General features: G+C 49.9%; 1 protein-coding gene across 1 annotated transcript in view; it reads right to left on the bottom strand.

The window, feature by feature from the left end:
- Nucleotides 1-299: 299 nt before the first annotated feature.
- Nucleotides 300-12263, bottom strand: part of LOC136653306 (vomeronasal type-2 receptor 26-like) — a 33475-nt gene continuing 21511 nt past the window's right edge. Inside the window, exons 5-7 of the mRNA XM_066630218.1 lie at nt 11882-12109; nt 9421-9547; nt 300-1201 (exon numbers count right to left, since the gene is read on the bottom strand). Coding sequence (XP_066486315.1) covers nt 300-1201; nt 9421-9547; nt 11882-12109 — 1257 coding nt within the window. The remainder of the gene's footprint in view (nt 1202-9420; nt 9548-11881; nt 12110-12263) is intronic.

Raw genomic sequence — 12263 nt, 5'->3', positions numbered from 1 at the left:
ATAGTTTATTAAATATTTTATTACACTATTTGGTTCAGAATATTTTTTTTTCCTGTTTTCCTCCTCTAAAAAATAGGTGCGTCTTATGGTCAGGTGCGTCTTATGGAGCGAAAAATATGGTAATAGTCACATTGATATGTAATGTATGCTTTTTCAGAACAAATAATGGTAAATTAAAAATTGGCAGGGAATCTAATAATGAAATAGATGAGACATGCTTATAATTTCTCAGCTTTGCTTCAAGACAAACATATCACATAAAAATTTTATTAAAACAAACACATAAAACATTTAGGATCTTATTGATTTCTTCTAATTAACTGGTCTTTGCTGTTCAACTCAGGTCTCAGAACAATTACGTAGCATTTGGGGAAGAAGATACAAGCCAGTAACCCAGCGCTAGAAGCCAAAATGGAGAAGATCTCCACAGCCACCATGTATTTGCCCTTGGTACTCAAGTAAGAAGGAACAAAGGACAACCAGACAGAACAAAAGACCAACATGCTGAAAGTGATAAATTTGGCTTCATTGAAACTGTCCGGCAACTTTCTAGCTAGGAAAGCTACAGTGAAGCTGACAGAAGCCAGGCATCCCAGGTAGCCCAGAACACAACCAAACATTGTGACTGATCCTTCATTGCATTCCACGATGATTTCTTCAGGCAGAGAGTGCAGGTCCATATTTGGAAATGGAGGAGCAGTACTTAACCATACAGCACAGATACTGGCTTGAGTCAAAGAGCAACTCAGAAGTACAAAGTTTGCCAGTCTTTTCCCCACCCATTTCCGCATCCTGGATCCTGGCTTAGTGGCCATGAAAGCCAGGACCACAGTGATGGTTTTGGCCAAGACACAGGAAACAGCTACCGAGAAGATGACCCCAAAAGCCATTTGACGTAAATAGCAGGTCACGGTGTGAGGCTGACCAATAAATAGTAAAGAACAGAGAAAGCAGAGCAAGAGGGAGACAAGCAGAGAGTAGGTGAGGTCCCGATTGTTGGCTCTGACGATGGGGGTGTCCTGGTTCTTGATGAAAATTCTCAGCACCATAGCTGTTACGAGAGAAAAAGAAAGTGCCAAGAAAGTTAAAATTACTCCCAAATATCCTTTGAAAGAGAGGAAGTTCAGATCTTTGGGAAGGCACTGATCTTGGTTCTTGTTTGGAAATTGTTCATCCGGACATTTGAAACAATCATCCATGTCTGAAAAATAGAGCAGATGCTGTATAATTCATGTCGTAAGCATTCTCCTTGAACAGGCTATTTATTCATTATTCTAAATCAGGGAAGTCAAACATGTTTCATACAGAGGGCTAAAGGTAGGATTCATGGTGCCTTCTGATGGCCGGAAATGACATAATTAAGCAGATGTTGGCCAGAAATAAGCACTTTGTTCTCACATAGAAACTCATTAGCTGCAAATGATAGAAGAGAAAATGTGCAAATCTTGTTCATATTTTCAAGATATGAGAGAGCCCAATTATCAAGCTGGGATAACTGAATTATAAAGGGGGGCAGATGAATTGCTCCTGGGGGCCACATTTGGCCTGCAGTCCTTATGTTTGACACCTCTCTTCTAAACTGATTCATAGTATTGGTTCTAGCTTCAAATGGTTGTTAGTATTTTTAATAAGCAGTAAAATTCTAGCCTCAGCTCTGAGAGTAATTCAGCACCTCATGACATTATAGCCTATATAATGACACTATGCTATAATTACCCTCATCAGGAGAAGGAGAAAGGTAGGGTATAACAAGGAAACAAACAAAGAAAGGCAGCTAGCGTGCCCGTATGGGCACGCTAGCGCTGATTGCCAGGCTAAACCCCCTATCAGCCGGCAGCAGGGCTTTGCTGCCAGCTGATTGGCTGGCTGGCCTTGGGGGGCGGGACAACTGAGCCTGATCTAGCGCGCAGGCGCTAGACCCGGCTCAGTTCCATTCCTGGAAGCGACTGGGTAGGTCGCTTTTCTGGGAGCGGACGAAGAGGCTGCCTCACGACGGGGCTTGAGGCGCGGGGATCCACGCTTGCAGGCACCTGTCCATGAGGCAGTGGGCAGCCTCTTCATAGCGAGCTGCGGGCTCTGCACTTATCGCTCCGGGGTGCAGCGACGAGCGGCCCCGTGAGCGACACCGAGGTACAGTCCCGCAATGCGCTCTGCAGCCAACGCCAGGGGGGGTGCCCCACTGCGCGCTCTGCAGGTGGTGCTCGAGGGGGAAGGCCCGCTGCGCACTCTGTCCGAGCGGCAGTGGTAGGGAGCAGCCCGCTGCGCGCTCTGCAGCCAGCACCGGGGGGTGACCCGCTGTGCGCTCTGCAGAGTGTGCTCGAGGTGGCGGCCCGCTGCGCACTCTGTCTGAGTGGCAGCGGTGGTCCGTGGGGGCGGCAGGCACCAGAGGCAGGCATCTGCCCCACGTTCCTCCTCCGCGGCCCGGATCGCTTGGGGAGGATTTTGGCGGCCATTGGGGAGGGTGCCTCGTGGCTGGGCGCCATTTTGGACCCCGCCTTGTGGCGCTCCGCCATTTTGAAAATTCAAATACAGCCTGTCGGCCATTTTGCGGGCCCCAACTGCCAAAAGGGTCTCTTATTTTCAGAGTTGGGGGACTTCCAGTCACAGCGGTCTGCAGACACAGCGCGGAAGGACAAGATTCCGTACTGCTGAGGTGTATCGTATCCAGTTAAAAACTTAGAACACAGGGGGCGGTGGGCCCCACTCGGGATATTCCTTCACTTGGGGGGTGGACATGGGGAAGAAAGCCCAGAAGTCGGGTGGCAAGGCCACCAAAAAGGAAGCTCCAGCTTGGCCTATCCACTCCCCTCCCTCATCATCAGAAGAGGAAGATCAAATGGCTGAGTTGCGTGCCTTAATGGCTCGCTATGACGCACGCAAAAAGGAGAAGGCCCTTCGCAAGGCAGGGCGGGGTGATGGGGGCTCCAGCTCAAGGGCGGACCCCATGCCTCGCAGATCAGGTAGGATGCATAAAGGGGCCTCTCTCCCTCCCCGACAGGCTCATGTTCTGGAGGATAAGCACGTTACTGTCGAGGAGGGCGAGGAGCAGGACGGCAACACCCTAGAAGCACAGGAGGAGGTGGTCTGTCCTGTTAAAAGGCCCTGGCCACAGGCTTATAGTGGCTGCAGTGGGCAAGGTGAGCCGTGGGCAGGCTTTGCCCATGATACTGAGTCTGTGTGGGGAGGAAAAGGAGGGCATTCCTTGGGCATCCAGCCGGCCTGCACCAGATCAGCCCTGGTCTCCGTGGGGGCCTCCTTCCTTTTGGCAGGGGCCTAATTACCCACAGTACCCCTGGGCCCTGGGTTGGACATATCCATGTCACTAATCTGGGCCCAGGGCCAGCAGGGCACCCCCCCCAGTGTGGTCATTATCCTGCTACAGCCGACACAGAGTTGGGCCAGCAGGATGGGGACTGGGGGGATGATTCCTTTGGATTGGTGATGAAGAGGGAGAAGCCTACGGTTTCGTATGGCATCATCGCCATCCCTCTGGGCTCTCACCTTGCCATGTCTGTCAAGGAGAAGATATGGCGGGGTGACTTTGTGGACATGTTCAGTCTCCTTCACATCGAGCCTGAGCCTACCCCCAAAGTGGGAGACCCTGTGCGTGACGAGGAAACCGTCAGGCAGAGGAAAATAGACAAGAACCGGACCAATTGGCTGAATGGGTTCATTGTCTATGCTGGGGTCACTGTCCAGTTGCACCCCAAAAAGGCAGGGAAGCTATTCAAATATCTGGACATTATCCATCACGCTTTGCGCGATCATGCTGGTGCGGCTTGGATGGCTTATGACCGTCAATTCCGCATCAGAGCCGCGCAGGACCCATCTTTGGACTGGACTATACCCCAGTGGGAACTCTGGGTGCAGTTAGTCCTGCCGGCTAGGGCAGCGTTGGGGGTAGGGCGGATAGTGGGCATTTGATTGCTCGTTCCAGACCCGAGCAGCCTTCGGCACCTGAGGGTGCGCAGTGGGTTCAATCCCCTCGCGCATGCTTTCAATTTAATGCCACGGGAAAATGCAACAGGCCAGGATGTTCCTTTTCCCATGGCTGCCCCATGTGTGGGGCTGGACATCCCGTGGCAAAATGTCCACGAATCAGTGGTCCCAGGCCAGGTTTTCGCCCCTTCCATGGAAAAAAGCCTGGTGGTGGACCCTCAGCTGGTGTTGGCAAGGGGCCCAACACCAATTAAGATTCCCTCCTTGGTTTACTGGCTGCAATTTTATTCAGATCATTCTGCAGCCAGATTGTTGTTTGAGGGTTTTCAGTTTGGTTTCAAGATCCAAGCCCCGCCTCCAGTTAGGCCCACGTTCGCACACAACCTCCGGTCAGTGACTGGCATGGAGGAGGTGGTGCGAGAAAAAATAGCCAAGGAGGTACAAGCGGGTAGAGTAGTTGGACCATTTGCTGTTCCTCCGTTGAGGAACTTGCAGGTTTCCCCCCTGGGTGTGGTGCCTAAGAAAGCCCAGGGTCAATTTAGACTAATTCACCACCTGTCCTTTCCAGAGGGTTCCTCTGTAAACGACGGGATACCGTCCCACCTGTGTTCAGTCAGATATACTTCTTTGGATGAGGCGGTCGCCCGCCTCAAGAAGTGTGGCCCTGGGGCCTTGATGGCCAAGGCGGATATTCAGTCCGCCTTTAGATTGCTTCCTGTGCACCCCCAGGATTTCTGTCAGTTGGGTTTCCAGTTTGAGGGTGGTTATTATGTCGATAGAGCGTTGCCTATGGGGTGTTCTATTTCCTGTTCGGTTTTTGAGGCGTTCAGCACATTTTTGGAATGGACTGTGCGTTTCAGAACTGGGTTGCAATCCACTGCCCACTACTTGGATGATTTCCTGTTTATGGGACCATCTGGGTCAGGTGTCTGTGCTCGGCTCCTGGGTGACTTTACATCGCTGTGTGAGCAGCTGGGGGTCCCCCTGGCACACGAGAAGACAGAGGGCCCCCTTAGCAAGCTTACCTTTTTGGGTATCGAGTTGGACTCGGTTACGCAGACCAGCCGCCTGCCAAGGGACAAATTAGATAATCTCATCGCAATGCTGACTAGCGCCCTAGGGTCTAGCAAGTTGACATTGAGGGAATTACAAAGTCTGGTGGGGCATCTTAACTTTGCATGTAAGGTCATTGCCCCCGGCAGGGCCTGTGTGAGCCGGTTATGTGATGCCATGGCGGGGCTACAGCGCCCGACTCACAGACTGCGTGTGTCACTTGGTATGAGGGAGGACCTGGAGCTGTGGCTGGAGTTTTTGAAAGATTTCAACGGGATCTCCTTTTGGAGATCTGTACAGTTGATTGAAGCCGAGCTCCAGGTTCATTCTGATGCTGCGGGAGGTTTGGGATTTGGTGTGTTTTTTCGAGGACGCTGGTGTGCTGCCCCCTGGCCATGGGTGTGGGCCCAGGAGGGGATCACCAGGGACTTGACATTTTTGGAGCTCTTCCCGATTGTCGTGGCTGTCCACTTGTGGGCTGGGGAGTTTGCCAACTCTTCAGTTCGCTTTTGGTGCGATAATCTGGCCGTGGTCCACATAGTAAACATGCAGACCTCCAAATCCCCCCGGGTTATGAATCTGGTTAGAGTCTTTGTCAAACAGTGTCTTGCTATCAACACTGTTTTCTCAGCCAGACATGTGCCTGGGATTGAGAATAGCATAGCTGATGCTCTCTCTCGTTTTCAAGAGGAGCGCTTTCGGATGCTAGACCCCGAGGCAAGGCTGGATCCGGATCCCATGCCCCCATGGCTCTGCAGACTTGGTATGATGAGGCCCAGGAAGCCATCTGTGCATCGCTGGGTCCATCCACCCACACCAGTTATTTGAGTAAGTCCCTTGAATTTGGTGCTTTTTGTAGGTCGGCTGGGGCTCTAGAGCAGGGACCATTTCCGACCCACACTCTTATGCAGTTCATTTTGGGTCTGCATAATAGGGGGTTATCCATCAAATCTATGTCAGTTTATTTGGTGGCCATCTCCTTCCAGTCCCAGGCCTGGGGTATTCAGGATCCTACCAAGGATTTTAGGGTGCGTAAGATGGTGGCTGGTTTTGGCTGGCAATTTCCCACAGGCGCAGACAAGTGCCTGCCCATCACGCCCACCATTTTACAGGGGTTACACATACAGTTTATTGCCATGTGTTCCCCAACCTACGAGTCGCTGTTGTTTAGGGCAGTGACTCTGGTACTGTTTTATGGGGCATTTCACCCTGGTGAGGTTTTGGTACGGTCACGGTTTGCCTCCACTGACAGAGTCCTTCAGTGGGGGGACTGTGTGTTAAGGCCTAGGAGTTTATCCCTCTATTTGCGAGTGTCCAAAACGGACCAGTTAGGGCGTGGGCAGTGGATTCAGTTGAAACAGGCCACGAGCTGGTGTCTTTGTCCAGTATCTGTCATGGAACAGTACTGTTCAATGGCACCTGCAGGAGTGGGCCCGCTTTTTCGCCATGAGGACCGTTCCCCCCTTACCCTTTACCAGTTTCGGACCATTTTTAAAAGAGCGCTGGGTCAATTAGGCCTGAGGCCTGAATTGTTTGGGCTGCATTCATTTAGGATTGGGGCAGCATCCATGGCAGCCAGCATGGGTTTCTCCCCCCAGGGCATCAGGCGCATCGGTAGATGGCGCTCTGGTACCTTTAAATACTACGAGCCGCAAGGGCTCCGTATGCAACGCCAGTGGGCATGTGCAGCGCCAGGAGGGCGTAACGTGTGTAGTGCCACGTGGCACGATGTGTCAGAGCCGCATAGGCTCTGCTGGCAGCGCTTGGAGGGTGTGTGCCGCGCCAGTGTTGGCGAGATGTGTCAGAGCTGCGTAGGCTCTGTTGGCAGTGCTTGGAGGGCGTCTGCTGCGCCAGTGTCGGCGCAAGGGGTAGGTGGGGTCCTGTAAGTTAGCTAAGGTGGACCAGGTCACTGTCCGTGACTGGCCATGGGAGTGAGTATTAGAGCGGAGGAAGGATTCCTCCTTTCTCTTGGCCTGTCCAGTGAGCTTATCTCACGATGTGCTTCTTTTTCCCACAGGTCCGCGAAGGAGCTGCCCAGCCAGGGTCTTGATCTGTGGACACTCCATAGTTTTTGGGGCCCGGAAGCATGCCATGTCATCCAGTTTCGGCTCTCAGCTGGAGCTGGGTGATGTTGCGCACATTGATTGGTTGGCCAAGAGGGGTATGTGTTGGGGCCAATTTTTCCCAGCCATTTTGGAGTACATTGCTGTTAACCCCCTGCCGCAGGTAATCGTGGTGCACTTGGGCAAAAATGACTTGGGTCAGAGGACGTCCATGTCCTTGAGGCTCCAGGCCCGCAAGGATTTTGACTCATTAGTCCGTCGGTTTCCCAGGATTACTATCCTGTGGTCTGACATGCTGCCTAGGAGAATTTGGCACTGGGCAAGTTGTGTAAAAAGAATTGAGGTAGCACGAAAAAGGGTCAATGCTTACCTGGGCAGGGTCGTCACGGAGCTTGGTGGAGCAGCTATCCATCATCCCAGCATTGCTTTTGAGGAGCCTGCTCTTTACTGTGGCGATGGGGTTCACCTTTCTCCTATGGGTTATGGGCGCTTTCTTTCAGAGTTGCAACAAGGCTTGGCCCTCTTTTTGGGTGTAGGGAAGGCCAAGCGCAAGGCTGACCTTCCCTTGTGGCGGTAGAAGTGCGGGGTGGGTAGACAGAAGACCTTCTCCGGCATCCAATCTAAGCCAGCAAGGGCAGGGGTGAGCCAGAACCGCTCTTTGGATGCTTGAATGGCTCGAGGAGGCAGGCTGGCTAGCCCCTGGTCTGTACTTTGGGGCCTTGCAGGGGTGACCTGAAGGCAGAATAGTTTGGCTGGCTTACCCTCTTTGGGCGACAGTGAAAGGCGGGCTTAATAACAATTGAGCTATGCCTGGAGTTGGGTGGACGCCCCATGAGACTGGGGGACGTAGACGGCTAGGCCGTTTCCCCCATTTAGAACCCCTCACTTAGTTTGGGTATTGTTTCCTATTTTGCCTTGTTGCGCTTGTTGTAAGTTAATAAAGTGGCCCATTTAATCCCATACCTGTTGTCGGCTGTATTTATTGGGGAATGCATGGTAAAGGCAGCTAGCGTGCCCGTATGGGCACACTAGTGCTGATTGCCAGGCTAAACCCCCCTATCAGCCGGCAGCAGGGCTTTGCTGCCAGCTGATTGGCTGGCTGGCCTTGGGGGGCGGGACAACTGAGCCTGATCTAGCGCGCAGGCGCTAGACCCGGCTCAGTTCCGTTCCTGGAAGTGACCCCCACCCACCCGCCCTGTAGCGAGTCTGGGATTAGCTGGTCATTCTACGGAGGACCGGGTAGGAATTTTTGAGCATCATCTGATTGGCAATATGATGGTGCTTTGTTTTCGCCTACCTCAGACTGGCTATGGAGCGTATTTGGGTCTGCATAATACCTCTTACTGTCCTGGTCACTGGTGGTAGAAGTGCGGGGTGGGTAGACAGAAGACCTTCTCCGGCGTCCAATCTAAGCCAGCAAGGGCAGGGGTGAGCCAGAACCGCTCTTTGGATGCTTGAACGGCTCGAGGAGGCAGGCTGGCTAGCCCCTGGTCTGAACTTTGGGGCCTTGCAGGGGTGACCTGAAGGCAGAGTAGTTTGGCTGGCTTACCCTCTTTGGGCGACAGTGAAAGGCGGGCTTAATAACAATTGAGCTATGCCTGGAGTTGGGTGGACGCCCCATGAGACTGGGGGACGTAGACGGCTAGGCCGTTTCCCCCATTTAGAACCCCTCACTTAGTTTGGGTATTGTTTCCTATTTTGCCTTGTTGCGCTTGTTGTAAGTTAATAAAGTGGCCCATTTAATCCCATACCTGTTGTCGGCTGTATTTATTGGGGAATGCATGGTAATGCTGTGTTATAGCAGAGGTAAAAAGGCAGACACAACTATTTGCCATAAAACTTTCTACCCTTCCCCCTCTTCTACTGTCTATGAACTTGTGCCAGAGAATTAGCTGGTGTAGATCCAAGGGGACCCATTGGGGAATTGGAGTAGTACCCCAAGATAAGGGAATGAAAGTTTTTGAACTTCGAGGTGGTCTCTGTGATTGCCTCCCACAGCATCTTTTCACAATCTGTTTTGGTTTTTACTGCCCCAGAGAGTTTTATGCCATCTACAGCCACCTCACAGTTGACCCCTAATTCTAGATCATTATGAACAAGTGGAAAAAAAGAAAGAACACAGTCTGAATTTAGATTCCCGGGGGCTCCACTTCTTACTTCCTTCTACTGTGAAAACGGCCTGTTTATTCCTTGCTTCACATTCTTTCATCATTATATAACCTAATGTTAAAGAATTGTTTAACATAATTCCGCAAAATGCTTAGGTTCTCATCATCGCTGTTCTGTCTGGGAGAACTGAACTAGTAGCAAAGGAAAAGCAATGAAAGATATCATAGAGTGTATTAGTCATTTAACTTGCTCCTACCCTTGCGGTCTGAAATCTTCCCCGATGGGCACGGAACACAATCATAACAACAAAAGGACTCCCCCTCTTTCTTTTTTCTTCTGTAACCTGGAGAGCAATTGTCATTACACACAGCACGGGGCAGCACCTATTCACAGAAAATATTTGGCTTTAAATTAGAATCAAGTGAGTAACATTCAAGAGGACAGAATCATTTCCAAATAAAAGCCTCAGTTCTAGTTGTCCTCAATCCAATGCAAGAAAAGTGATAGGAACTCAGTGCTATGGGTCAGCTAAATTGCAAAATCAGCTCTGTGTTGCCATATACAAGGGGTTCCCCATAACCATGGATCCTGTATCCATAGATTCAGTTATCTGCTGATCGGGTCCATCCCCTCAAATAAGTGCTTCAGTTCTAGTTGTCATTAGTCCTATTATTACTATCAGTTAATTATGAATATGATACCACTTTTTAAAGAAAAAAATGTTCACAAAGTTGTTTACAGAAAGAAATCATATAACCAAACGGCTCCCTGTCCCCAAAGGGCTCATGTTCTAACAAGTTGCAAGAGAAATGATAGAAGCTCTGTGCTATCAGGTCTGGGTCAGCTATCTAGACAGCTTAAGCTGTTGTCTGCAGCCATATGTGGTGGGACTGGCACACTCGCTGCTGTCAATAAGCAAGTTCCAAGCTGCCTGAACTGCAGGAATTATCCAGAAGCAGTTTGAATTGGACTGCCACAGGCCAAAGACACTTTCCTGAATGGCAAATTTTGCTTGATCGGCAAATTTTGACCCCAATAATGTAATGAAAACTTTGCTTGACCAGACCAATGACCTAATCCAATATCCTGTGCTTATAGACAAATAGCCCTGTCCAGCAGTTGCTTCCCCACAATTAATATTTAGGAACAGACTGAATCTGGAGCTAGCCAATAAACATCTTGACAAGGAGCCAGGAGCTAATTTTCTTTTGAACCCATTATAGCCAGTGGACATCATCACACCCTGTGGCAGAGAATTCCCTAAATTTCAGCCCAATCTTAGGAAAATCCCCACCTACCAATGCAGCCATGCTGGTAGAGTACTCTTGAGGACTCCTTGAGGAAGATAGCATTTGTTCCCTTACTTAGGGACAATCCTCTTCTGCCCCAATGGTTCTTCTCAGGTCTGCATCAGCAAGTCAAAGGAGTGTAAAGGAAGGGGAATGGGGTTAGGATCCTGACACATGCCAGTGTGTCCTCTATGTGACACTGCCAAGCTCCTCCCCCTGCCTTTCCTGTTATACCTGCCTCCTCCCTGCTCAGAAACTCCCTGTTCCTTCCATCCCCACCCATTCTGTCCATCCCCACCCCATTCTGCCCACTCCTGTCCACTTTTTCCTTTGCTGCTGGATGTAGCCAGTTGTGTTAATAGGCATCTGGCAACACCACTGCATGTGGCAGGAGCCCCAAGATGGCTGTCAGTGGCATACGCAGTGTGATGCTGTAGAGCCATGAATGACAACAGAACTGTGCTCTACTATCATAAAAGGTTGTGTAGCCCTAGTTAAGATCAGGCTGCTAGTTACATTTAGGGGTAGCATTTCATCCATTTTGAATCTCTTGCCATTCAGTTTGAATGATCCGGGAATATTTTCTGCCTTACTCAAAGTTTGGGACTGGTTTGGAGAGGTTGGGAATCAATCGCATTGGGTTTCTGATGCCCTCTACATCAGCAGTGATACTAAGAACATAAGAACAGCCCCACTGAATCAGGCCATAGGCCCATCCAGTCCAGCTTCCTGTATCTCACAGCGGCCCACCAAATGCCCCAGGGAGCACACCTGATAACCTCATCCTGGTGCCCTCCCTTGCACCTGGCATCCTGAGATAGCCCATTTCTAAAATCAGGAGGTTGCACATACACATCATGGCTTGTAATGCATAATGGATTTTTCCTCCAGAAACTTGTCCAATCCCCTTTTAAAGGCGTCTAGGCCAGATGCCATCACCACATCTAATCCCCATCCCTCCCTCCTAAAATAAAATAAAAAGTAAAAAATGGGAAGTAGGGAATTTTTCCTGATCAGGGATTGAGAATATCTTTCTGTGCAGGCCATGGAGTTTTATAAAATAATGTATGGGGTGGAGAAAAAGGAATAGAAATTTTTTATTCTCCCCCATATAACTGTTAGGATCATTCAGACTGAATGATCACCACATGGCAGCTGTAATTGAAATTTCACTGTCATCCTGATACACTACAATAACCAGGGCTGCAATCTTATCCACACTTACTTGGGAGTAAGCCCCATTGACTATAATAGCACATACTTCTGAGTATGTATGAATAGGACTGGAATCAAAGTGACGGTGACCAAACGGCTTGAACCAGCTAGTATTGCTACTGACCAAAACTCATCTGCAAGGTGGTGTTGTCAAGTGTCAGTCCTGAAACAATTTATGTTACCCTGTTCTGTGAAATGCAACTCTAATCATACCTTGTTAAACATGCGGTGCCATGTGATGGTCTTCTCATTGATGAGAAACTCTCGGCCTAGAAGAGCCAGAGGAATTAGCCTTCCCACTTTCACTTTTGAGATGGAACCGTTTGGGAAAGTCACCCAGTTTATAATGTCGTATCCAGTACCTAATTCACCATTCTCGTCAAAAGTCACCAGGTCTCCAGCACTATTGTTAAATGAGATGCTCGAAAGGAAAGAGTGTAGCTAGATTCAGAGAGGAAAATTGATGAGGAGACAGTTTTTTAATGCTTCACTTTAATATTTGCAAGGATTCAGTCCTTTGAATTGTTTTATTTTGCTTACATATCCTAAATAGGCTTACTCTAGAACAGGGGTGTCAAGCATAAGGCCCGGGGGC

The sequence above is a fragment of the Tiliqua scincoides genome, chromosome 5, assembly GCF_035046505.1.
Source record: "Tiliqua scincoides isolate rTilSci1 chromosome 5, rTilSci1.hap2, whole genome shotgun sequence".
NCBI lineage: Eukaryota > Metazoa > Chordata > Lepidosauria > Squamata > Scincidae > Tiliqua > Tiliqua scincoides.
Note: the sequence above shows the minus strand (reverse complement) of the source record. Positions and strands in the feature narration are given on the sequence as shown.